The sequence below is a fragment of the Acomys minous genome (assembly GCF_964271855.1).
Source record: "Acomys minous genome assembly, chromosome: 1".
Classification (NCBI taxonomy): domain Eukaryota; kingdom Metazoa; phylum Chordata; class Mammalia; order Rodentia; family Muridae; genus Acomys; species Acomys minous.
This window is the reverse complement of record NC_140483.1, coordinates 94,338,485-94,365,747: the sequence shown is the minus strand read 5'-3', so window position 1 is coordinate 94,365,747 and position 27,263 is coordinate 94,338,485. Positions and strand designations below refer to the sequence as shown.

The following is a 27,263-nucleotide window of genomic DNA, read 5'->3' as shown; positions in this document are numbered from 1 at the left end:
CGTGGTTAAGAGCACTGGCTACTGTTGCAGAGGACCCAGGTTTGGTTCCCGGCACTCACATGGTGGTTCACGAGTACTGGTAACTGCAGTTCTCGGCATCAGGCACCCACTTCTGCTCTTCACAGGCACCAGACACACTGACGGTGCACATATACACACATAAAATAAAGTAAAAATAAATAAATGTTTTTAAAAAGTAAATTGCAGGTTGTTGTTAAAATGCATGAGGGGGGCATTTTGAAGATTTTATACTAAGGTCAAATACAAGGCGTCATATCTGTCCTTAGGAATTTACCCTGAAAGATAATGGCTTTTAGAAAACCTAAAGTGTTGGGGGCCAAAAATACATATTATATTTCCTTTTTGGAAAAACCATGAATAGCTGTATTAGTTGGCTTTCATTACCATGACTAAATGCCCGAGGATATAGAATGCAGAAAACAAGAGCCATGTGGATTTATCTGTAGCTTCTGCACACCACAGCGGAGAGCATGTGGTAAAGCAAACCAGCACTTCCTGGTGCGCGGGTGGCAAATGGGAAGGGGCCAGGGACAAGACTCGGCCTTCAAAGCACATCTCCAGTGACTGACTTCTTCCAGCGCGGCCACAGTTCTCCATCGCTCCTTCTGTGTGCGCTCAGTGTGCTGCCAGTGATGATGCTCGCACCCGCGTGCTGTGGCTCACCTCTAAAGAGCAAGGCCAGCTGGGAACCGAGCCTTCAACCTGTAGGCCATGTGGCCTGGCTCCTCGGACTGTACAGTGACTGATGCTGTTTGCAAATGGTTAATTCTGACGTCAAGTCATTTTATGTTGGACTCATTTAAGAAATCCCCATTTTTTTTGTTGTTGTTGTTCTTTCTTTTCAGGTTACTGTGGACTTTACGAGGCCATCAAAAGTTGGGATTTTCAAAAAATTGAAAAGTTGGAGGAACACAGATTACTTTTAAGACGCTTACAGCCAGAATTTAAGGCCCGAATTAACCCAACAGATATCCTTCCTGAAATATCTGAATGTTTAATTAATCAAGAATGTGAAGAAATCAGACAGGTAAAGTAATGCAAAGTACCATATTTAGAGACAAGTGCTGAGGCACGTTGGAAACACTCCCGTTTTCTGTCTTGTTTTAGGTCCTCAAAGGAACCCGTAAGCTTCCAAATCTAGAAGACATTTTAAAATGTGAATTGGGTAGTTTTTATGTTAGGCTGGTGGAAGGTTAACCTATCTGCAGTTAGAGGCGGCCCATTGCGTTTTCTCTGATTAGAGAATGCAAGTCACATTGAACAGTGCAGCCAATGAAAAGAAGACTATGGAAGGCTCCGGGACATAGTTACATTCGTTTCAGGCTCTCAGCCACTTAGCTGAGCTGTGATCCTGAGCTGATGCTCAGCTTCTCTAAGCATCTGGGTTTCTCATGTCTGACGTAAGAAAAATGCACCCTATTAACATGCCGCTAGGGTCAAACGAGATAGTATGCATCGGGTGCCTATCTCAGCTTGATGTATAATAATATATACACAGTGCATTTCAGTTATCATTAGAAATAAAAGTCACAGTGTACCTGCTCTGAAAACAAACAAACAAACAAACAAACCTGCTGCTGTGTTGTTAGGTTTACAAACAGCTCTGCCTGTTGACGTATCCTTAGTGTGAATAGTTATCATCTGGGCTGACTGTTTGCCCGGGGGATTGCCGATGCTAATGGATGTAAGGATCAGATGATGAGGACGGTTGGCTTGACATATTGATAGCACCTAGAAGAGGACCAAGATGAAAGGCGGGCGGGGCAAAATGATGCTAGGACCTACTAAACTGTGTACTTGCCTGTGATTTTCATCACACAACACTTGAGTAGACGGGCCTTCAGCAAAAGCTCACAAGAGGGAAGGCTGAGCTGACTGACGGTGTGCTGCCTTTGTCCCGCCCAGATCTGCTTCACTAAAGGCATGATGGCAGGCGCGGAGAAGATGATCGAATGCCTTCTCAGGTCTGACAAGGAGAACTGGCCCAAGGCTTTGAGGCTTGCCTTGGAGAAAGAAGACAACAGGTTCAGTGAACTGTGGATTGTTGATAAAGGTGCGCTGCTCCAAGAAAGAGTTCTGCGCCCGCCGAGCTGTGCCCCGACACTGTTCCCTTCAGGTGCCCGCGGGCCACATCCCTAGGAAACAGGCAGCGGGAGCTGAGTTCTGTCTGGGACGGAGGAAGCTGCGGGCCACGGAATTAGCCCGCCCAGCCCAGAGAGAGTTTGGGGAAGCAAAAAATAAAGGCGTCCGGCCCAAATTTAAGTTATTAGAGAAATAGCATAAGAACTGCTGACCTAAAGGTTCAAACTGCAAGACTTCCCTCCCTGTCAGAGTAGAGGCTGGACGCTTGAGCGTCATAGGCGGTGGTTGGTTCTCTTGCCTGGAAGCCATGCGCAGCAGAGCCAGGGTAGGTGAGGAGGAGTTTGCTGTCGGGAAGCCAATCAGATTTGGCTTCTGGAAACCCCACTTCTTGCTTTAAACCAGAGTTTGATAAATACTTCAGTTTCTAGTTCTAGTTTTTACCTAGGTTTCTTTAGACCCTAAATTATTCTAGAAACTGTCTATCTGTGGTCAGGGTTTGGTCAAAGGTGAAATCGTGAGTGTCGCTTTACAGTGCCTAGGAGTGAAAACCTTTTGCAAGTGTTATTGACATGAGCCACTCGGTAGGGAAGGCTCAAGATGCAAACTGACAATAAGTGACTTGTTCCACACTTTGAGTCACATCGTTCTAAGTGACACTGGATTTCAAATACCAAACTGAGCTTCAAGCTCAAAATGATTTCTTCCAGTTGCTTTAAGAAGTGAAACGGCGGGCAGTTGTAGTGCACGCCTTTAGTCCCAGCACTCGGGAGGTAGGGGCAGGTGGATCTCTGTGAGTTGGAGGCCAACCTGGTCCACAGAGCGAGTTCTAGGACAGCTATGGCTACACAGAGAGACCCTGTCTGGAAAAGCCAAAAACAACAACAACAAAAAAAGGTGAAGGGGGTGGAGCACTGAGATGCCCCAGGGGACAAGGTTCCTGTCGCTGAGCCTGAAGACGCCAGGCCAACCTTGAGGACCTGCATGATAGAAAACCAATCCCCGAATGTCCTCTGCCCTCCACACGCTCGCTGTGTCACCTGTGACACACACAATAAATAAATAAATACATTTCAAATGTAAATACAATGTCAAGAAAGTGCAAGGGCACGGTTGTAAGAGCTCAGTGGAAATTTAGATTTTTTAAAAAAAAATATTTTTTTAGTGTTGGGACTTTTGGGGGCTAACACAACCGAAACCACAATCAGATTCCATCAAGAGTCTAAGCTTTTATTTATTTGTTTGTTTGTGTCTCATAAAGGTTTCAAAAGGGTTGAAAGTAAGGCTGTTGAAGACGATGGAACAGAGATGTCCAGCATACAGATTTTCATCCAGGAAGAGCCAGAAAGTCAGGATCTCAGTCAGAATCCCTGTCTTCCTTCAGGTACCAGGCAATTTATTGTTTTCCATAATGGTGTTTCTCCAATGCTTTGGTGCCTTTTGAAAATGTTTTTTGAAAGATGATCAAGGAATGAAAGAGAATTTGCGTGTGGTAATAGAGACTTCACATCAGAATCACTTTCCCTGTCTCTTATGTCCAAGTCTTCATCTGAACTGTGATCCCAGGACTTACTGTCTGTGACATGCCAGCGCGTCCTTTCTCTCTCTAAAAGAATACCTCTGCTTATGAGCCCCTTGCTCTGTCTCCTCCCAAGATCCCAGGGCTGCCAGACAAGTGGATGAGGTGGGCCATGTGCCTGCTGTTTGCCAGCCTCTGTGTGGGCTTCACAGCAACTTGTTGTTGTACACGTGGTGCTGTGAAGATCCCTGTGGCCGGAGAAGGCTCCTTGAAATAAAATTTCATCAGAAAGAGACCAGAAAGCGGCCAGGCGTGGTGGCGCACACCTGCAATCCCAGCACTCAGGGAGGCAGAGGCAGGCGGAGCTCTGTGAGTTCGAGGCCAGCCTGGTCTACAAAGTGAGTCCAGGACACAGGACTCTGTCTTGATCTCATCCCCACCGCCCCGGAAACAAGAGACCAGAAAGCTTTTTTTTTTCCCAGAAAGTTTTAAGATATGCCATAAGAAAATATTTGTATCAAAATGTATCAGGAGGGAAATAAGATTAATGATGAATAGTGATAAAAAGAACAATGTGATAATTTAGAACAACATTAAAAAAAAAAGATGCCTTGCAAGTGGTGTCTGTAACTGAACAACACAGGTTCCTGTCATTCCAGAGTGACACAGTATGGATTGCTTTAAATGTTTCAGATACACAGTGATCCTTAAATGTCTTTTTAGTAAAGGTGATTTTCTTCTTTTTTTTCTATTTTTTTTTTTTCAGACAGGGTTTCTCTGTGTAGCCTTGGCTGTCCTGGATTTGCTTTGTAAACCAGGCTGGCCTCGAACTCACAGAGATTCGCCTGCCTCTGCCTTCCAAGTGCTAGGATAAAGGCATGGGCCACCACCACCTGCCAATTTTTTTTTTTAACCTTCTAGAAAGTTTCTTTTTTTACCGTGGGAAGGTTAGATATACTAAATGACTTCACCTTTTTCTGTCTCTTGACATTTTGTATGCTGACCTGCTATTGAGATAAAGCCTCCAATCACTCTAACCCTGTTTGGGCTGAGAAAAAAAAATACCATCTGAGTTCTGAAAGACACAGCAAGGTTCTCCCTCACTAAGAAGTTGCTCTGAGAATCCAGGCTAACAGTTGGTTTTCCTCAGGGGTCTTTGGGGATCTGTTCTCACTTTGTTTCAAGTGGCTTTGCTCTGAATTAAGCCATTGTTGCTTTCCTTTTCTTTATAAAGTTTCAATGATTAAGAGAAAAAATTCACCACCCCTACCCCCACCTTCCCGCCTCCTTGCTAATGATTCTTTGTCACTGAGGGACAAGCCTATCTATCCAAGGGGGAAGTGGGACAATTAACTAGAAGCAAGATCCTCAAACGCCTGAGTTTTTAGAGCAGGAGCTGTTTGGCAACTTTGTCCCTTCTTTCTTATAGAAGCATCTTCTCATTATTTGCACACCCCATTGAAGCCAAGAAACTACCAACTGGAGCTTGCCCTGCCTGCTGAGAAAGGGAAAAACACAATAATCTGTGCTCCTACTGGTAAGTCAATTGCTGTAACAATTTAAGCTTACATAATTTTCTCTTTGCTTTTTTTTTTACTTTTGGGTGCTGTAAAAAAAAAAGTGCAGCTTTTGGGTGCTGTGATCAAATGAGGAATTTTTCCCTGTTATATTTGCTGTTGGGAAAGCTGTCGTTTATCTCACTCTCTCTCTGTGTGTGTGTGTGTGTGTGTGTGTGTGTGTGTGTAAGAAACATGGACAACGGAAGATGAATGTCCTTTTTAGCTTGCTTTTGGTTCTTGCTACTTGAGTGCAGGTTACCTGGGAAGTAGGTTGGTGGGTTTTAGTCGTAGCTTAAACTCTCGTTGTTAGGGCAAGTGAGTGATTAGTTTATTTGTATCCCAAGGGTGATAGAGAAGCCAAAAATAAGTACCATTTGAGAGAAACGTCTAACATTGGTTATCTGTTTCTTTTTCCTTCCATACTAAAAGGTTGTGGAAAAACTTTTGTGTCGCTTCTTATATGTGAACATCATCTTAAAAAGTTCCCACCTGGACAAAAGGGGAAAGTGGCCTTTTTTGCTAACCAAATTCCCGTGTATGAACAGCAGAGGACTGTGTTCTCACGATATTTTGAAAGACTTGGGTATGTATTATCATCATTCCAACTGCTTTTTTTTTTTCAATCCTAGCTTCATGCAACAAATATACTTTGTTTGGTTTGGGTTTTTGTTGTTGTTGTTGTTGTTGTTGTTGTTGTTGTTTTTGGTGGCTCTGTTCTGTTCTGTTCTGAGACAGGGTTTCACATAGCCCAAGCTATTCTCCAATGTACTATGCAGCCTGTGTAACTGAGGTTGGCCTAGAAGGTATGGTGTTCTTCCTTCTACCTTCCAGGTATTGGGATTACAGTGTACAATGGCATGCTTGGTTGCCCTGTGCTGTTGTTTTTTTAATTGAGGGAGGGCTTCTCTGTGTAGCCTTGGCTGTCCTGGACTTGCTTTGCAGATCAGGCTGACCTCAAATTCACAGAGATCCGCCTGTCTCTGCCTCCTGAGTGCTGGAATCACAGATGTGTGCCAGCGAGCCCGGCTCTTCTTTTGTGTTTTTAAAAGATATAATTGAAAGAAACTTTCCATAGACTTAGCTTTTAGAGGTAACTCCTTTAGGAATAACATTTTTTTTTTTTTTTGAGACAGGGTTTCTCTGGGTAGCCTTGGCTGTCCTGGGCTTGCTTTGTAGGCCAGGCTGGCCTTGAACTCATACCCATCCACCTGCCTCTGCCTCCCAGGTGCTGGGATTGAAGGTGTGTGCTACCACGCCCAGATCACTGGTCATCATTTTTTAAAAAATTTATTTTATTTACATTTGTGTTTTGCTTCAAGGAAGTTATAGACAGTTGTGAGCTGCCATGTGGGTGCTGCGATGTGAATCCACGTACTTGGGAAAAAGCAACCAGTGCTCTTAACCACCAAGCCACCTCTCCAGCCCCTCACTGGTCATCCTTAATGCTTTTATTTTATTTTATTTCATTTCATTTCATTGTATATTATTCTCTTAAGAATCATTTGTCTCCTAATGACTTGAAAGAATACATATACTGTCATCAGTTATAGCCAGCTTGCATTTTCTGAGCACCGGCTTTGTGTCAGGTCTACCTGAAAGCTCAAGGCCCTCTCCAGTTGTATTCTTTTGGGCTCAGGGGGAAGCTTCATTCATTGTTGCTCTGATCTGATATTTCATCTTTGTCTCCTTGTTCGCATCACAGTTGGCACTAAGGAGTTTCTGTCGTTTCTCAGGTACAGCATTGCGGGCATTTCTGGGTCAACAACTGAAAATGTCTCAATGGAGCTCATTATTGAAAACAGTGACATCATCATCCTGACGCCCCAGATCCTTGTGAACAGTCTCAACGACAGGACCATCTCCTCGCTGTCTGTCTTCACTCTGATGATATTTGATGAGTGTCACAACACCAGCAAACAGCACCCGTACAACCAGATTATGTTCAGATACCTAGATCAGAAATTTGGAGGGTCGGCTGACCCACTGCCTCAGGTACTTCCTGTCAGGCGATTGCTAAGAAGAGCCATGCTCTTCCAGAATCCCATCTAGTTTCTCGTTCGTGGCCACATACGAGCTCTCTCCTCAGGTCCAGCTCCATTGGTTACAACTCTCTGTTCACTTCTGGTTCATTCATTTGACAGGCATTTTTCCCTTGGCATCCGAGGTGGATATCCCTCACAGAACCCAAAATCTAGGCAGCTGAAGTCCCCTCCACTTACATATATAATCTATATGCTTTCCTCCTACATACTGTAAATCATCTCTAGGTTACTAATAATATTGTACACCATAATATAAACATTTTAAAATTTTATTTTATTAATTCATTCATATTACATCTCCATGGTTATCCCATCGCTTGTATCCTCCCATTCCTCCCTCATAATATAAAATTTATGTAAATAGTTCTTACACTGTATTGTTTACGGAATGTAGGTGGGAAGTTTATACGTGTTTAGTACTTATGAGGCTTCAAAGAATATTTTTGGAACCAGGGTTGTATGAATTCACAGACGTGCAACCTGTAAACCACAAATTGTATGCAACTCTTTAGCTCCCACAATTGCCCACTCAGGAAGTACAAGTGAAAGGACATCTAGCATAGGGCCCATGGCTTGTTTTCTCAAGCGCTGTTGGTAGTAAACAGATTTCCTATGGGTGAGCTAATTGTTGGGTTTTGTTGACTGCTGAAGGAAGTTGTCTTGTTGAATCTACACAGTTCTTGTTTGGGATGCCCGTTTCCCAACTCCACCGATTGTCGAAGGCGCTTGTCCAAGCACACAGCGTGAATGTGGCATGGATGGGGTTGGAACAGACGTGCCGGTCCTTTTCGTTCCCATGGTGATGTTTGCCTCCCTAGTAGCAGACATGGAGATGAAGAACAGAGTAGCCCTGCCTGGAAGAGGTTTCCTCTCGGTTCTTACACCGATTAAGCGTTGGATGCTAAGATCTATTTTAGAGCTGCGCTTCGGGGGCCTCTGTGCTCCTCACATGCTGGAGCATGTCAGAGAGCCAGCGTTGGGGTGCTCCTTACAGGTCATTGGGCTGACTGCCTCCGTGGGTGTGGGAGACGCCAAGACCGTCGACGAAGCCGTGTTACATATCTGCAAACTCTGCGCTGCCCTTGACGCGTCAGTCATCTCCACAGTCAGAGACAACGTGGAAGAACTGGAGCAGGTGGTTTATAAGCCCCAGAAAAGTAAGTGGGGGTTCAGCAACGCACCCCTTGGGAATGTGGAACCCTCTGTTTCCCCTACTTCAGAGACAGTGGTTGAGCTTTGATGTTGTATTTGTTTGGCAAAGGCATTTTTAACTCCAAACTGCAGAAATAGCCACATTTCCTATCTTTCTCCCTAATCAACCTCCTTTGACTAGCTATGGATGAGTCTCAACGGTAGCCTGAAAGGGACAAACATCCCTGTCCTTTCTCTCTAAAACCCTTCCCTAGGCACCAGCAACAGAGCCAAGGAGGTAGTGAGAAAATATAAGTGCCTCGGGGGCTAGAGAGATGGGCTCAGAGGTTAAGAGTGTCGCCTGCTCTTCCAGAGGCCCTGAGTTCGACCGTATGGTGGCTCATAACCAACTATAATGTGATCTGATGGCCTCTTCTACTGTGCAGGTGTACATGGAAGCAGAACACTGTATAATAATAGTAAACAAATAAAGCATTAAAAAAAATGTAAGCTGTTTGGTAGCTAGTGGCTGTGTCGGGCCTCTGTGCTCCGTGCCTTTGGCAGTTACTGTGGGAGTGTCTTGTTCCTGTATGGCTCTGGTACATCAAAAGACCGGACATGTTTTTAAAAACGAGATTATTAATTATTAGCTAGCCGCGTGAGCAGGGAGGAAAAGCAGTTCTGCACGGCTTCGTCTTAACCTGGGCACCGACCCTGTGAGTCGGTGGCAGAGCGGGTACCGCGGAGTGGGAGGTCATGGCAGTGTTGCTTTCTGGGAGCCTCCCCGTGGAGAGAGCATGAGGAAGGTGCCCCCTCACCCCCATTAGCAAACACTCGTGGACTTCTCTACTATCTGAGCCCTTTGAGCTCCATCCATCAACTACTCCTAAGTCTTGTGAAGCCAGCTCTGTTGCTTCCTCTGGCTCTGCAAGCCCTCCACGTGCTGAGCCTGTGTCCCAGCTGTGCTTCCTGAATGGCTGCCTTCCTCCTCGCGTGTTTATTTTACAGCAGCCACCACACAGAGACTTCCCCTTGCTGGGAGATGCCTTGCCTGCCACTTGCCACCTGCCTTGCAGGACTCTGATGGGCGGAGTTTAAGCACCAGTTTTCTCTAAGATGTGCAGTACAGGGTGGCCCTTGTCAAGTATCCCTAAAGCATGGCAGGTGGCCAAAGCAGTTCTTTTTCTGCCCAAAGTACACAAACACGAATGGTACAGACTAGGGTAAGGTCAATAGGAGTGCTCCAGGGGGCCCACAGGTGTGCACAACAACAGCAAAGCAGGGGAGTGGGGCTGCCAGACCTGTGAGAGGAGAGGCACCAGAAACGCTCCCCTGAGAAGCTGGGGTACACTCGGCTAGGAGAGACACCAGGCTCAGCGAGTGCAGGAAGCGTTTTTCAAGGCTTTTGAGCATCTGCTGTGATTTGGGCCACTTACTAGTGAGCTTGGAGCCTGTCGCTTTAGGGGATGTGTCATGGGCAGAGGAGGATTTGGAAATGGCTTCCTTCAAACTACTCACGTTCCTTTGACCCTAGTTTCCAGGAAAGTGGAGTCACGGACTACGAACACATTTAAATCCATCATATCTCAGCTGATGAAGGAGACAGAAAAGCTGGCAAAGAATGTTTCCCAGGAGCTTGGTGAGTCAGTGTGGAGTTGTTTGCGATAAATCTCGTTCTGTATCTGTGTTCCTTCCATTTCGGGGTATTCGTATATTGCTCGTTAGTGTCTTTCTAGTTCCGTGATGAGCTTGTATCCAGATGTGCACTGGGTCATCTCATGTATCCTCCCTCCCTCCCTCCCTCCCTCCCTCTCCCTCCCTTCCTCCCTCCCTCCCTCTCTTTTCTTTATCTCTTCATTCTTTTTTCTGCTTCCTTCTTTTCTCTAGTCCTTTTAAAAAGGATTTATTTTTATATTCTGTGATTAAGTGTTTTGGTCTGCATGCATGTGTGAGCACCGCGTGTGTGAAGAGGGTGTCAGATCCCCTAGAGCTGGTGTTACAGACACCTGCGAGCTGCCACATCTGCCGGGACTTGAACCCACGTCCTCTGGAAGGATAGCTGGTGCTCTTAACCACTGAGCTGTCTCTCTAGCCCCCACTTTTCTAGCCGTTTTGAGACAGGGTCTTGTTCTGTACCCCTGGCTGGCTTTGACCTTGCAGAAACCCTTTGGCTTCAGCCTTTTGGGTCCTAGGGTCGCTGGCATGTGCCACCATGCCTGGTCCAGATGCAGACTCTCCTCATTCCAGGTTATTTAGAAGCCTGATGAGAATTCTTTCATTCTCTCTTGCTTTTTTTCTTTTTAGATACAAAGAAGATCCATCTGGACACAAATACTTGAAAAATACTGTCTTTAAATCATCTAAATTTCCTTCCTTCATTTCTTTTTATTTCTATTTTTAAAGTTTTAATTATTTATTTATTCATTTTATATCCCAATTATAGCCCGCTCCCTCCTTTCCTTCCCCTCCTTCCTCCCTATTTCCCCCATCCCTCTTCCCTACCCCTCAGAAAAGGGGAGCCCCCCTCAACCAACCCACCCCAGCACATCAAGTTACACCCGGATTGAGCGCATCCTCTTTCCTGGTGAGGCAGCCCCACCAGGCGGGATGTTATCAAAAAGCAGACAACAGAGTCCTTGTCAGAGATAGCCCTCATTCCCCTTACTAGGGGACCCACATGAAGACCGAGCTGCCCATCAGGTACATGTGTGTAGGGCCCTAGGTCCCGCCCATGCATGGTCCTTGGTTGATGCTTCAGTCTCCATTAGCCACCCACTCCTCCTCCCAGGCCCAGGTTAGTTGGCTCTGTTGGTCTTGTGGAACTTCTGTCTCCTCTGGGTCCTTCTATCCTTCTTCCCACTCTTTCACAAAGGCTCCCTGCGCTCTGCCCAATGTTTGGCTGTGAGTCTCAGCATCTGTTTTGACCTGTTGCTGGGTGGAGTCTCTGAAAGGACAACTATGCTAGACTCCTGTCTGTGAGCAGAGTGTCATTAATCATGTCAGGGGCTACCTCTCCCATGGTATGGGTCTCAGGTTGGGCCAGGCATTGGTTGGATGTTCCCTCAATCTCTGGTCTGTCTTTATTCCTGCACATCTTGTAGGCAGGGTTTAATTTTTGTTGTTGTTGTTTTTATTATTATTATGTATACAATGTTCTGTCTGCATGTACACCCGTAGGCCAGAAGAGGGCATCAGATCACATTATAGATGGTTATGAACCACCAAGTGGTTGCTGGGAATTGAACTCAGTACCTTTGGAAGAGCAGGTGGTGCTCTTAACCACTGAGCCATCTCTCCAACCCCAGGGTTCAATTTTTGGTAGAAGAATTTGTGGGTGGGTTGGTGTTCCCCTCCCTCTGCCAGGAGTCCTGTCTCATTAGAGGGTGGCCTCTTCAGTCTCCATGGCCCCCACTACTAGGGGTTGCAGCTAGCGTCACCCCCATGTCCTCCCAGGAGCCCACCCTGTAATGGTCCCCAGCTTGTCTCAGAGATGCTCTGCCCATGGCTTCTCTTCTCTCCGGGAGCCCTCTGTTCTCCTCTCCCTATTCTCCCCACACCTGACCATTTCTCTCAGCACTCCTTTTGTCCTGTTCCCTCTGTTCAACCACTTCTGCTGTCTATTCTGTTTCGCCTTCTGAGTGAGAGTCAAGCATCCTCCCTTGTAACTTACCTTCTTTGGATCTGTGAATTGTAACATGGTTGCCCTGTACTAAATGGCTAATATCTTCATATAAATAAGTACGCGCCATGTGTATCTTTCTGGATCTGGGTTACCTCACTCAGGATGATCTTTTTTGGTTCCATCCATTTGCCTGCAGATTGCATAATTTTCTTGATTTTCATAGCTGAGTAGTATTACGTTGTGTGAATGTACCATAGTTTTTTTTAATCCGTTCTTCTCTTGAGGGACATCTAGATTGTTTCCAGTTTCTGGCTATTATGAATAAAGCTGCTGTCAACATAGTTGAGCAAATGTCCTTGTTGTATGGTGGAACATCTTTTGGGTATCTGCCCAGGAGTGGTAAAGCTAGGTCTTGGGATAGAGCTATTTTGAGACAGAATCTCTGCAAGGCTAACCTTGAACTGGGACCTCCTGCTTCCTCTTCCCAAGATGTGCGTCATCACTGGAGCACCACTAGAGCACCACTAATCCCTTCCAAGAGCAATCCCCAATGGCCTACCACCTTCTCACTGTCCTCACTTCTTGACTGTGTCACCACCTCCTAACCTCACCACACTGAGGACCAGCCTTTTGCCACATGAGAATCCAGGAGACTCTTAAATAGTAGTAGTTAAGGCACAGTGCTAGGGGAGGAGTTTGGATAATGAACCCGCTAATGACCCTGAAGTAGTGGGGTAGCATGCTCTCTCTTGTACAGTTTTAGGAACTCTCTGTAGGGCAGGTGGTAGGGAAACCAGCTGGGAACCAGATGTCACAGTCTGGCTAACGTGGTGAATGAACGGACAGACGGAGATGGAATTGTGTGACTTTTACTTTTTTATTCCTCTTACTGTAGCTAACATCCATACTTTGGAATATTTCCCCACCTCCCCACGTTGAGTAACTGTAAATAGTTGTCTCATTTTTTTTCTGGGCCTGGGGAAGCATCTCACTGTGAGCTGGGTGTGGTGGCACCATCTGTCATCCCTGCAGCAGGGAGGCTGGGTCTACCAAGGTTGTGCATCTGAGGCCAGCCTAGGCAATATATCTGAGACCCTGGCCATGGGTGAAAGTAGGGAAGAGCTTGCCACGGCTACTTGTTGGTACCATCTTTTGTTCTGTTACTGAAAATGAATCGGTAGGGGGAAGCATTTAAGGTATAAATGCATTTCTTGTCTTTGAATTTTACTGTACTGTGCTTGTCTCAAGAAGCCCAGGACACTAAACTACTAGACCAAGCCGCTGTGGCTCTTTCCACTTCCTCTTTTCACCTCTGCCCACACTGGTATCCTCCGTCAGTATCTGAGTCACAGTGGACCCTACATGTTTGAACCAAGCAGCTGAGGCTTAGCTTCCATGTGTGCACCACACAGAGGCATCCAGGACAACCGTGTCTGAGCTCTGCTCTGTGCTGGGTGCTCTGAGATCACATGTCCTGGCCTCACAGCAGAGCAGAGCAGGCTGGGATGGTTCCTGGCTCTCCCATGTGTGTGTGTATATATATATATATACCTGTCTCTGATGAAGTTCTGGAAACTCGTTATTCTAATGGTATCCTTACTGTTAGATTTTTGAATTTGTTGGATTTTACTCTGAGGGGCATGCCAGAATGGGAGAGATGAAAAGATGAAGTGTCCTGGGCTTCTTGAGACACACACAGTGCAGTAACTGTCGATAGCTGCCTCATTTTGAAAGGCAAAGTTGTTGCTGTTTTTCTCCTTCTTTTCCTCTTCCTCCTTCACTGTTTCATTTCTGAACTACTTTGGCTCTCAGCCCTCTAACCCATCAGAACTTAAAGACACCACAGAGCTGTGTTTGAATTCTTGCTTTACCCACACAATATGAGCTATGTGACACTGGGCAAATTGCTTAGTTTTCCTTTTACAAAAGACTTATGTATTTAAAACTTTATGTGTATGCATATGTGACTGTACTGGGAGGAGTGCTGTGGCCAAAGGGGCCAGAAGAAGGCATTGTGTCCCCTGGAATGGCAGTTACAGGTGGATGGAAGCCACCCAGTGTGAGGCAGGGAACTGAACTTGGGTCTTCTGCAAGAGCCTAACCACTGGGCCATCTCTCCAGCTCCTTACTCAGTCTTTCTGGACCCATTTCTTCTTTTTAAAGGAAAATATTGACCTCGTGGAATTAGAAAAGATTAAATGCAATTATGAACTTTGATTTTGATTCATTTAGTAAATGATCATTTTATTATTCATTCTCTCTCTCTCTCTCTCTCTCTCTCTGCTGAAAACTCAGTCTACTTTAGGATACGTATCTTACTTATAATGAACACGAAAGAAAATTAGAGGATGAGGCATGTTAGAACTAGTGCTTACACATCTTTTATTTATTTATTTTTACTCTCTAGGGAGGTTTTTTCAAATTCAAAATAGAGAATTTGGCACCCAGAAGTATGAACAGTGGATTGTCGCAGTCCACAAAGCGTGCACCGTGTTTCAGATGAATGACAAAGAAGAGGAGAGCAGGATCTGCAAGGCGCTCTTTCTGTACACATCACATTTGCGGGTACAGCGCTGCTCTGAGTGGCGTGTCTGCATCACTGCAGTGTCTCCTGGGGCGACATTAGCTTCTCCTCAGGCCCAAGAGCTCAATAAGGAACCTTTCTGAAAAGTCATCACCGGCTTCATTTGTTTTCTGAAATTTAACAGCAAGTCCCCACCCTGGAAGAGAGGCTCAGGGCTTTGGGTCATGCCTCTAGCTCTGCCCCATGGGTGGGTGGGGCTGGAGAAAATTGGGTGATGATCAAACACTGCTGTTCTAGATTTGTGATTGGTGGCCACCGTCTAGCTGAGTTCAAGAAGTGGCTCCTGTTGGCACATTCTGAGGCTTGTGTGGTCTTAACTTTGTTAAAGACACATATTAGAACCCCGGGGCCTCTGGTTAACACAGAAGGAAGGAATGGCTATGACAGCCGCCACCTCTGTCTGTTACATTATGGGAAATATCTACAGACTTATGCCGAGCACATGCTTGTGGGATTTTGATGCTCAGTGGACCTTCAGCATAGGTGGGCCATTACTTTGAAAGGCACATGTACGCTTTAGGTATGACTTGGAATTTAAGGGGATGTCAAAGCTGATTTGCTTTTGTCATTGTTTCTTATGATGTGCCATTTCTTTTTCTATCCCAAGGTGGGATTTTATAATCCAAAGTGAACCTACTTAATTAAACTTCTGGCTAACGGAGACAAAAATAGAAACCAGCTTTTGGTTCAGAGGTTTTGATTGTAGCCCCACTAAGGACCACTCACCTTTAAAAACTCACCTGTACTATATCAGAAATATTTTTCTTGAAACCAGTTTTGTGCTAAGGACAGCAAGTTCGACTTCAGTGAAGTGAACATGTGGGACCTCAGAAACGTATTGAGAACCACTTTTCATTTCAAACAGAAATACAACGATGCTCTCATCATCAGTGAGGATGCACAGATGAAAGATGCCCTAAATTACCTCAAAGCCTTCTTCCACGATGTCCGAGAAGCAGCATTTGATGAGACTGAGCAAGATCTCACGCAGAGGTTTGAAGGTGAGGGTGATTTCCGAGGACGGAGTCCGGTGGCTTAAGCGGCACCGTACACATCATACTTTTAGCGTATGTTTATTTGCTGATGCTCAGGCTGTTGTGCTGTGCTAAGATGAGGGATTTTAGGGGCTGTGATGTAGCATGACCTCACATGGATGAAATCCCCAGCACCACAAATGAAACCCTGACAGTGCCTTAAAGCCAACCAACTGAAAACCACAGGGGGTTTGGCTTCAGAGAAGTCTAATACCTGTGAACACATCTGCTGCTTATCCCATTTTTCACTTGAGAAAAAGGAAAACTGTGGGATCTGAAAAAGGTGCTTTCCACAGTTAATAGGTAGTGGCATTCTGATTAAGTCAGCAATTTAGAAAGGTTTAATAACACCAACACGTGTTTCTGATGATGTTAAGATTATGCTTTCTGTATATGTCTTTTCTTTCTTTCTTTCTTTCTTTCTTTCTCTTTCTTTCTTTCTTTCTTTCTTTCTTTCTTTCTTTCTTTCTTTCTTTCCTTTCCTTTCCTTTCCTTTTTTTTTTTTAAGACAGGGTCTCTCTGTGTAGCCTTGCCTGTCCTGGACTTGCTTTGTAGACAAGGCTGGCCTCGAACACACAGAGATCCACCTACCTCTGCCTCCAGAGTGCTAGGATTAAAGGTATGCACCACCATGGCCTGACTATATATACTTCTAATAATGAGAAAAATGGCATACTATCCTTATATTATACTCCAAATATGGGAAGACAGTAAGTGGAAAATGTTTTCTTACTTCTTTCAAATTACATTTCCTAGAAGCAATCACTATTAATAACTTTTTTGTTTACTAAATTATTTACTATACACACGTGTGGTGTGATGTGCTTATAAATATACAGTGAATTCTCTGGGGGCGGAATATATATACATATATGTGCGTATGTTTATTATATATTTTACTGGTATAGGGGATACCATAACACACAACAGACAAATAATAAACATGGAATTCTTCACTGTAAACTATTTTTAGCTATTTGTGTCCCACAGAACGCTTTTGGTGGTCTTTGCAGGCCCCTTGTGCCCATAGCCACCCATAGCAATTACCAAAAATGTAGTTTTGAAATGGATGGCAGCTCTATTTTCTCTTAGCGCTAGGAGTAAGAACAAATCCAACAACAGAGAACTTAGCTGATTTCTCAATGATGTGAGCAACTTTTTTATGAGCTAGATAACAGTTTTCAAACATGGGCAGGACATTTCTGCATTGTACATGACTCATAAATAATAGCTAAATTTAATCTGCATTCTATGATTAGTGTTTTACAAAGTCTGGACTGCCAACAAGGGATGAAGAAAGCGTACCATTCCGTGGTACAGATCTTCCACTAGCATCAATTTCCAACCACAAACATGTCATTGAACTTGCCAAACTGAGCAGTGACGCATGCTAACATTTGTACTATACATACAACTATAGAAGACATTATTATATATATATATATATATATATATATATATATATATATATATATATATATACAACTCAAGATCATAAATAATGGCAAAATGTAATAAAATGAATTAGGAAATTAACAAGCATGGCCCTTTGTTATGTTTGTTTTTAGTATTAAGCTGCAAGGATACCGAGTTGAATTTTTAGTAATGTTTATATTTAAAACCAGGTCCCATAAGTCTCAAGAACTTAGCAATTGATGATCATAATCCGGTTTGACCTGGTTTGACCATCATTGAGTGTGTGCTCCCATGCACATATACACATTTAAAAAAAAAAAAGATAAGATATCCTGTGCTTCAGTTTTTAACTTAAAGTACCTTTTTGAAGGCTGAATGGTGGTGGCGCACACCTTTAATCCCAGCACTCAGGAGGCAGAGGCAGGTGGATCTCTATGAGTTCAAGGCCAGCCTGGTCTACAGAGTGAGTTCCAGGACAGCCGGGGTTACACAAAGAAACCCTGTCTTAAAGCAAAAATAAAAGTTAAAAAAAATCCATATCAGCAGGTATATGTAACTTTAACTTTAATAGCAACCGTGTATTTGCATCAGCTGGATGGCCTGAGAGCTGCTGAGCGGCTTCTCAGCACTCGGTGCTTAGGCTGTTTTCTGTATTTCTTTCATAGTCTCAGCAATCTCCCTGGCTGTCTTTGGAATCCTCTCCACAGTTTTCGAAATAGAACTATGAGCCAAACCCCCAGCTGTAGATTCCTGTGCCAAAGACCTGTGCGCCTCGTATTGCTGAACTCCTTTTCTAAAGGGAGACACCAGTTGAAATTAGTGTCTCCTTCTCAGATTTCTGGTCAACAACGGACAGGTTAACTGTCTGAAATAGAAGGTTACAGTTTGTTTGAAAGCGTTACTATTTATAAGACTTTTGCAAAATGCTGTCCATTTGCAGAAAAGCTGGAAGAACTAGAGATGGTTTCCACGGATCCTAGCAATGAGAACCCGAAACTCAGAGACCTCTACTTGATCTTACAAGAGGAATACCACTTAAAGCCGGAAACCAAGACCATCCTCTTCGTGAAAACCAGAGCACTTGTGGATGTAAGCCTTGTGTGTGTGCCTGCGTGTGTGTGTGTGTGTGTGTGTGTGTGTGTGTGTGTGTGTGTGTGTGTGTGTGTGTGTGATTAGCCCTACTTTATTGAAAGGGTTGCCCTTTTCTCACTGGTTTCTAACCCAGTATCCATACATTGTGTGGGCCTGTTCTGATGGTTTATTCTCACACCAATATGTCATTGTTTTATTTACCCACAGTTATAAAAGTCTTGACACTATAGAGTAAATCATTGCATTATTTTTAAGACTTTTCACTAAAATTTTCATTTCCAGCCACCCTGTAGGTTTTGATTAATGACTAATATGCTTGAACATCTTATATGCATAGTAGTTATCTTGGTACCAACATTAAAATTTTTATTTATTTTGATTTTTAAAAGCAATTTTGAAATTGGGCCATGGACTGGAGACACAGCTCAATGTCAAGCCCAGCATGCATATGTTTAATCCCTAGTTCTGAAAAAAAAAAAAGACTACTATCTTATTGTTAAGTTTTTAAGATTCTTTTTGTAGGCTGGCAAAAATAAAAGTTCTCTGTGACACAGGCAATTTGAAGTGTTTTCTGCTGGCCCGCAGCCTGCTTTTTAATTAATTATGTCTCCACACACTGAATGTTTTAAGTCTGTGCTTCTGGATTTGGCTGGGAGTTTAAAGTCACAGCATTATCTCTGTTGTCATCTAGAAGTTTATGATATATACAGTGAGTATAGCTGTTTTTCATTTGCATTTGTATGTCCTATTGTCTGTTGACAAGACAATTGAATTTTGTAACAACAACAACAAAAAAACCCACTTGACTATATTTGGGTGGATTTATTCTTGTTTCTTATTGCTTTGATCTGAACATCAAATTTTGAATCCGTCCCATAGTTTTGAGCATTGTAGTTTTTTAATAGGCTTGAAATGGAGCGATGTAATACTCCATTTTTTTTTTAAAGTTTTTAAAGCCACATTTCGTTGTCTCCTGTGTACATTTTTGAGCAGGATTGTTGTTTGGAATTTAAGGTTCATCACTCTGAAATCTATTTGAATCTTTTATTTTCTTTTTGCACCTAGATTCAATATGTGGAATTAATGCAAGGTTTAAAGCTTACAAGTAATGCCCACCTGGCTGTTGCCTTTCCCTTTTAGGCTTTAAAGAAATGGATTGAAGAAAATCCTGCACTTAGCTTTCTAAAGCCTGGCATATTGACTGGACGTGGCAAAACAAACCAGGGAACGGGTATTTATGTCTATCAAATTACGTTTAATATACTAAGTATATAAAATGTACACCATATTACATTATTTTAGTGCTTGTATCAGTGTTCAACCAGAGAAATAAAGCTATGAGGAGATCATACATATGTATGATGTGGTTTTGAGATAGGGTTTCTCTGTGTAGCCCTGGCTTTCTTGGAACTTTCTCTATAGACCAGGCTGGCCTCGAACTCACAGAGATCCTCCTGCCTCTGCCTCCTGTGCTGGGATTAAAGGCATGTGCCATCATGCCTGGTTGTGTATTTATATCAGTGTACAGTGCACAGAGATTTCTTGGAAAGGAACACACAGTTAGGCTGGCCATGCAAGTCTGAAGCCTGTAGAGCAGTTAGTCTGAAGAAGAGACCAAGAACAGCTTGGAACCCCTAACACAGGAATTGCTCTGAACTCAAGGAAGGCCTAAGCCCTCTTTCCAAAAGGTCACGAGAGTAGGTCAGGCCCACATAGATGAACTCACTTCTCAGGTAACTCAACATCCCCTGATTAGGGATCGTGACCATGTCTGCAGACTCCTTTCCCAGCCATCCAACTATGGATGCAGAGGCAGGTGGATCTTTGTGAGTTCGAGGCCAGCCTGGTCTACAAAGTGAATCCAGGACAGCCAGGGCTGTTACATAGAGAAAAACAATCTCGAAAACCCAAAACAAACAAAAACAAAAAGAACAAAAAACCCCCCACCCAAACCAAACCAAAAACCAGTGTAGGCAACCATGAACTCCAGCTAGTGTGGTGTAAGGTGGAAGGCTCTCAGGTCCTGGAAGAGTCCTGTGTGGCTGTTCTCATCACAGCTTTGCCCTGACTCATATCCCACATGCTCTCCCAGGCCTCAGTCCTTGTTCTTGTACTTTTCCCACGTGGGAGCTCCTGATCTCATAAATACAGAGCGGATCCAAGTTTTGAAAGTGTAGTTTCTGCCGGGCAGTGGCACACGCCTTTAATCCCATCACTCTGGAGGCAGAGGCAGGTGAATTGCTATGAGTTCCAGGCCAGCCTAGTCTATAAAGTGAGTCTAGGACAGCCAAGGCTACACAGAGACACCCTGTCTTGAAAAACAAAACAGACATTTTGATTTGTGTCCGGTCGAACACTAGCATAATGTGGCTGGATTTCAAAGTTCACTGCCACCTCTTCAGCATGAATCTGACTTGACTTTCAAACCTTGTACTGACCTACGAATAGACACTCAGATAATATTTTATCTGTTCACCCATGCATGCATAAATCCACCCATCCATCCATCTATCCATCCATCCATCCACTCATCCATCCATCCATCCACCTATCCATCCATCCATCCATCCACCAATGTATGCAGCCATCTTCCCATCCATCTTCCCATCCATCTATCCATCCATCCATCTATGTATGCATGCATCCATCCACCCATCCATCCATCTATCCATCCACACATCTATCCATCCATCCATCCACCAATGTATGCAGCCATCTTTCCATCCATCTATCTATCCATCCATTGATGTATGCATCCATCCATCTACCCACCCATCCACCCATCCATCCATCTATCCATCCACCTATCTATCCATCCACCTATCCATCCATCCATACACCTATCCATCCATCCACCCATCTATCCATCCATCCATCCACCAATGTATGCAGCCATCTTCCCATCCATCTATCCATCCATCCATTGATGTATGCATCCATCCATCCATCCATCCATCCATCTATCCATCCACCCACCCATCCATCCACTCATCTACCCATCCATCCATCCACCTATCTATCCATCCACTTGTCCATCCATCCATCCCTCCATCCATCCATCCACCTATCCATCCACCCACCCATCCATCCACCCACCCTTCCATCCACCCATCCACCCATCCACCCACCCATCCATCCATCCATCCATCCACCCATCTATCCATTCATCCATCCATCCATCCATCCATCTATCCATTGATATATGCAACCATATTTCCATCATGTATTTAGACCTTGCTCAGGGTCCTGCTTCTGCTGAGTAGCCGTTCCTGCCATCTAACACCCAGGGAGCTCTCCCTCCACGTTCCCTTCCTTCAGTTCTCACCCCATTTCCTTCATCATGACTTCCTGATTATCATTCTTTTTCTTTGTTTTGTTTTGTTTTGTTTTGTTTTGTTTTGTTTTGTTTTGTTTTGTTTTGAGACAAGGTGTGTCTGTGTAGCCCTGGCTGTCCTGGACTCACTTTGTAGACCAGGCTAGTCTCGAACTCACAGCGATCCACCTGCCTCTATCTCCCAAGTGCTGGGATTAAAGGTGTGCGCCACCATCCATTGTCCAGCTGATTATCATTCTTATAGATAAGAATGTAACCTTTAGCCATCATATTCTTACCTGAGGAGGCATAGTCCATACTATCTGACGGTTAGATGAGTGAATAAGTGGGTCAATCGTTTTTACTCTTGTAGTTTTCTAGATGGTTCCTTCCCATCTAGAAAAAAAAATATGAATGTTTATAAGAAGCTACAGGTTGTTTGCTACCTGGACATTTTCAAATTCCCTTATCTTTAGCATTTTTATTTCCTAGTTTGTGAGACATGTTATAACTCCCATGCCTCACTTTCTTCATCTATCAAGTGGAAAAACAGTAGTTGGCACCATCGTACAGTAGGGCTAATGTGAACGGTGAAAGCTGATGTGCTGTATGGGCTTTATTGTCAAGGTGAAAAAATAACTGTTCTACTTTTAAATGGTTCATAATTAGTAGCTGGTTTCCAAGAGCAGCAATTCTCTCAGGAGTGAGTTGTACAGTGACCTCTTTGAGTTGTACAGTGACCTCTTTGTCTAACACAGGCATGACGCTGCCAGCGCAGAAACATGCCCTGGAGGCATTCAGAGCCAACGCAGATAACAACATCTTGATTGTTACCTCGGTTGCCGATGAAGGTATTGATATTGCTCAGTGCAATCTCGTGATCCTGTATGAGTACGTGGGCAACGTCATCAAAATGATCCAAACCAGAGGTGAGAGCAGCTGACGTCACTTTGTCTGGCTTGTGGGCGTGTTTGTCCTTTGGCCTTCTTCCTTTACTGAGCTGTATTGATGGCAGTGCTGACTCTGGTACTATTAGTCTAAAAGCTGACTTACTTGGTCCAGGACTGGGTGGTTACAGTTTTACCCATAATACTCCACTGTGACTCTTCACAATGGTACTGCTTACTTACCCAGCACTTGAAGGCCTAGTTATGAAGATGTAATATCCACTGCACTTGAGGCTTTGCCGGTCAATGAGAAGACCCTTCGTGGGTGTGGCGAGTAGCTCCCTGTGCTGCAGAGTCCTAAGGTCTCACCTGGGCCAGAGTCTTTCTTCCTTTCCCTTCCTTCTTTCCCAAGAACAGCATTCCCATCCTGAGGAACGTCTCTGCGCATGTCACCTATTTATTTTCCATTCTTCTCCTTGGCTTATTATTCAGTTCAGACAACCAGACTACGCTTACTGCCCGTTGAGTCTCTCACATCCTGCCGCTGGCATTTTATGTCCTTCTCTGTCTCCAATACACGTACCCTAATTGTTTCAGCTAGAATAATCTCTCGTTCGAATGTCCTGACAGTTGCGTTTCAGGGGTTACGAACCCCTCTCCACATTACAGAAGGGCAGGTGGCAGTGGTCATGATGCATTACCGCTGGGTCGTGCTACAGTATTTTTGAATTGGTGTTTCTGATCTTAGGGAGGCGGGTGCAGTCCCTGTATCACTGGAGACCTGTGAAAACTGGCTACAGGCGCATCTCGATTTGTCTGCGTGCCTAACATGGAAGCTGGACCATGCATTTGAGTCTACTTTTTGGTTCAGCTTCCCTAGAAAGGGGGATGCAGGGAGTCAAAGTTGAATTCTGGAATTTTTGTATCTATTTTCACACAACACCTGGGTTTTACATCAGAAACACAAATACAAACATTCTCTGACAGGCAGAGGACGAGCAAGAGATAGCAAGTGCTTCCTCCTGACCAGCAACGCCGATGTGATTGAAAAAGAAAAGGTGAACGTGTTCAAGGAAAAAATAATGAATGATTCCATTTTAAGACTTCAGACATGGGATGAAATGAAATTTGAAAAAACAGTAAGTCGTTTTTTTTTTTCTGTGCAACTCTTTTGGAATCTGAGTAGAAATAACATATGAGCATGGTTGGTGCTGCGTGTGTGTGTGTGTGTGTGTGTGTGTGTGTGTGTGTGTGATGTGTGTGTATGTGTGTGGTATGTGTGTATATGTGTGGTATGTGTGTGTGTGTGTGGTGTGTGTGTGTGTGTGTGTATGTGTGTGGTGTGTGTGTATGTGTGTGGTGTGTGTGTATGTGTGTGGTGTGTGTGTATGTGTGTGGTGTGTGTGTGTGTGTGTGTGTGTGTGTGGTGTGTGTGTATGTGTGGTATGTGTGTGTGTGTGTGGTGTGTGTGTGTGTGGTATGTGTGTGTGTGTGTGTGTGTGTGTGTGTGTGTGTGTGTTGGTGTTTTGAGAGGGTCCCAGGAAGCCGAGGCTGGCTTTGAACCTACTCTGGAGCTCAGAGGATCCTGAACTTCTCATCCTCCTCTCTCTAACTCTCAAGTGTTGGAATTAGAGATAAAAGGGAGAGTAGTGGAATTCATGAGATAAGGGGGAGATATGGGGCGGGGAGGGAGAGGAGACCGGCCAGAAGTGAGGGGAACTCAACGTGGAGAGGGGGCAATAGGAACCGAAAGGCACGACAGATCTGTGTGAAAATGCCATGAAAGGAAAACAAAAGATAGGATGGTTCTTTGCCTTGGGAAACTCCTTTTGTGGCATTTAATGAGTAAGGGCTCTGGGGCTGCATCTGAACCAGCATTTGGCTTGAGGGTGGTTTGCTAGGATGCTGCGTGTTGGTGTTGTATGGCCCACCATCGTTAGGGTCTGTGCCCCTGGGGCTCTGGTCGCCCTGTAGCAGCTTAACATGTCCAGGGGAAGCCAAGAACTCACATCCAGGATGGAAGGGTCATGGCCATGGTAATTCAGGAGGAATGAGGCAGAGATTATTGTTCTGGTTATAAGTGCAATAAAGTGAATCTGAATTCAACATAAAGAGGCCTATTTTTCCCTTCCTCGTGAGGCCAAGATAAAACATGAGTGCTCCTTTTGCCTGAAGGGCTTCCAGCATGCTGGTCTTTGCGGGAAGGACTTCCAGGTGGCTGCCAGGGTTCCATTTTGCTTTCTCCACTTTTGGGAGTGGGGTGAAGGGAGGAGGTGGCTAACGTTAATCCTACCAGGTGAGACTAAGACCACTACCACAATTTTGGGGCCAAATTTGGAGCAAGCTTTATTAAATACCGACGGAAATCGGCCAGGTCCGTATCCGGGATTCCCAGAGTGTGTGCAGAATTGCATTAGCCAGAGGCTTGCTTATAAAGGCAAAACCCACAAGGCTGTACACTTCCTGTCTTTATCCAACTGGGCACAGGTGCACATCCGGATGTACTTATGTTCCTCCGTCTTATGTGTGATCAAACACCTCCCATGCAGTTGAGGCAACCAGGCTTATTTACAGAAGTGACAACACATGGTTTGTTATCTTACGTGAACAACGGCCGCCGGCATAACAGGAAGTTCACCTGTCCTTGGCAAGTGGGGCTTGCAGGTTTGAGGCATTTCTGTTTTATAGATCTCAAAAGCACAGTAATTAAAGCTTAGAACACAACTGTAGCTGTCACACTCGGATTAGGGTACTTGCCACCAATCCTGACGAGTTTGATCCTTGGAAAGTACGAGATAGAAGGAAGGAAGAAACTGACTCCGCCTATGTGTGGAATTGTTTCTTTTCAGCCGCAGGCATGGGGTCGGGTGGGGCAGTGCCTTGGTGGCATCTCCACCGTTTGCTGCTTTTTGCCTTAAAGTTTTACCTATAGTTGTGACAGCTTTAACTCACTAGAATTTAGTGCACTTACCAACAGTATGTTGTAGATGGCTAGCATTTAATTGAGTCTTACTGTATCGTTTTTAAAAAGCCATTACACATAAGTGAGTGAGAAGACAGTTGGGTATGCTGTGATCATGTTGGTCTTCACATTTCAAGATTGTCCAGCGTGCTTTCTCCAACTTTCTATAATCCTACTCTTTGGCCTCTGAACTCCTGATGTGGATGTTGGATGTAAAAAGGTTCTTCCATAGCCACGTATCCCAAATAATGTTTTTTTTTCCAGTCTATTTTTTGTGTGTGTGTGTTGTTTCATTGGGGTAATTTCATTTGTTCTAACTTTAAATGTGTGTGTGTGTGTGTGTGTGTGTGTGTGTGTGTGTGTGTGTGTGTGTTTTGCCTGCATGTAAGTCTGCACCGCAAGTACTAGTGCCTGGTGCTCAAGGAGGCCAGAAAAGGGCATCGGATTTCCAGGAACTGAAGCTACAGAGAGTTGTCAGCTGCCATGTGGATGCTGGGAATTGAATCTAGACCTCTGAGAAAGCAGCTGAGCCCTTAACTGCTGGGTGGTCTTTCCAGTATTTGCTCCAGTTTTTGTTTTAACTGGTTATTTGGGAATTTCACATCCTGCACCTCAATACTGCTTACCTTTCAGTTTCTTCATGTCTGCCTTTCCCCCTTCCCACTGCCAAAAACCAAAAACAAACAACAACGAAAACAAAACAACCCCCCCCCCAAAAAAAAACAAAAACAAAAGCAAAAAAAAACCCAAGTCCATTTTGTGTTGTCCATGTACTCCCTGGGGCGTGGTCACGTTCTTAGTGGCCAGTGGCCACGGGAGGATGAGTCTTTCTTCTTTACCATCCACCCAGTAGCCATCAGCTGAGGAGAGCCATCTGACTGCCCAGGAGAGGCAGGGTCAGCTCTCTCTCTCCAGGGGCGGAGCCCCACTCTAGTTTTCAGTTCACAATTGCTCCTTGGTCCCCTCTAGTCTGCTGTCCAGTCCAGCTGCCAGGCTTTTATTTTGGGTTCGCATAAGCCTGAATATTTTTCCATAACCAAATGGGTGTGATTGCTCATGGAATCATTTTTTTTTTTTAATTATGGCTGTTAAATTCCTTATGACATAATTCTTATCAGTTCAGCATTGGAGTCATTGATTTTTTTTTTTTCATTTAGTATGAGGTCTTCCTGTTTCATGATATGAAAAGATGTTGGAAACCTAAAGACATTTTCTTTATTTTGGGTTTTTTTGGGGGGGGTTGTTGTTGTTGTTTGTTTTTTGAGACAGGGTTTCTCTGTGTAGCCTTGGCTGCCCTGGACTCACTTTGTAGACCAGGCTGGCCTCGATCTCACAGTGATCCACCTGCCTCTGCCTCCCGAGTGCTGGGATTAAAGGCATGCGCCGCCATGTCCTGCAAAACTTAGACATTTTCACTTGCTGTTCTCAGAACTCTGAACTTTCTCAGTCTTCTACATTAGCTGGCTTCCGGCTCGGCTCTGGTTAGGAGGCCAGGGCTACACCTCTGCCATGGCAGCATGGATACCCCCTGATAGGAGCAAGGGGAGGGACCCACTTGTCACTGCTCTCTGGAGGTTCTGTCTCCTTACAGCGTCTCTCTGGGTGGGTGAGCAGGGGTGATGGTGGCGTGTTTATGCTTCCAGGCAGCAAACTGAAGCTTCTTACTCCATCCTGATAACGAGCTGAATTACAGCTTTGTAAAGTATAAATCTTAGTTCTTCCTTGGCGCTGGCACAGGTAGGGAGGGGTTAGGCCACAGGGCCCTCCCAACCCTGGGAGCAAAACTCTCAAAGATTTTTTGTTTTTGTTTTTTCTTTTTTCTCTTTCTTTCTTTCTTTCTTTCTTTCTTTCTTTCTTTCTTTCTTTCTTTTCCCCTAGGGTGCCCCTTTCTTGTCCTTTGCTGAGGGACACTAGGCTTTTCTTGGGATGTTTGTCTCTGCCCGTGGACACTTCAGCCTCAAGTCTGCACATATCAGAAGAACAGAAAATCCAGGGACCACCC

General features: G+C 44.5%; 1 protein-coding gene across 1 annotated transcript in view; it reads left to right on the top strand.

The window, feature by feature from the left end:
• Positions 1-27,263, top strand: part of RIGI (RNA sensor RIG-I) — a 45,576-nt gene that overhangs the window by 13,891 nt on the left and 4,422 nt on the right. The window contains exons 3-16 of the mRNA XM_084775630.1: positions 867-1,048; positions 1,927-2,074; positions 3,362-3,484; positions 5,049-5,156; positions 5,608-5,761; positions 6,912-7,170; positions 8,215-8,377; positions 9,886-9,990; positions 14,381-14,538; positions 15,423-15,558; positions 17,948-18,096; positions 19,240-19,330; positions 22,171-22,341; positions 23,287-23,438. Coding sequence (XP_084631756.1) covers positions 867-1,048; positions 1,927-2,074; positions 3,362-3,484; positions 5,049-5,156; positions 5,608-5,761; positions 6,912-7,170; positions 8,215-8,377; positions 9,886-9,990; positions 14,381-14,538; positions 15,423-15,558; positions 17,948-18,096; positions 19,240-19,330; positions 22,171-22,341; positions 23,287-23,438 — 2,099 coding nt within the window. The remainder of the gene's footprint in view (positions 1-866; positions 1,049-1,926; positions 2,075-3,361; positions 3,485-5,048; positions 5,157-5,607; positions 5,762-6,911; positions 7,171-8,214; positions 8,378-9,885; positions 9,991-14,380; positions 14,539-15,422; positions 15,559-17,947; positions 18,097-19,239; positions 19,331-22,170; positions 22,342-23,286; positions 23,439-27,263) is intronic.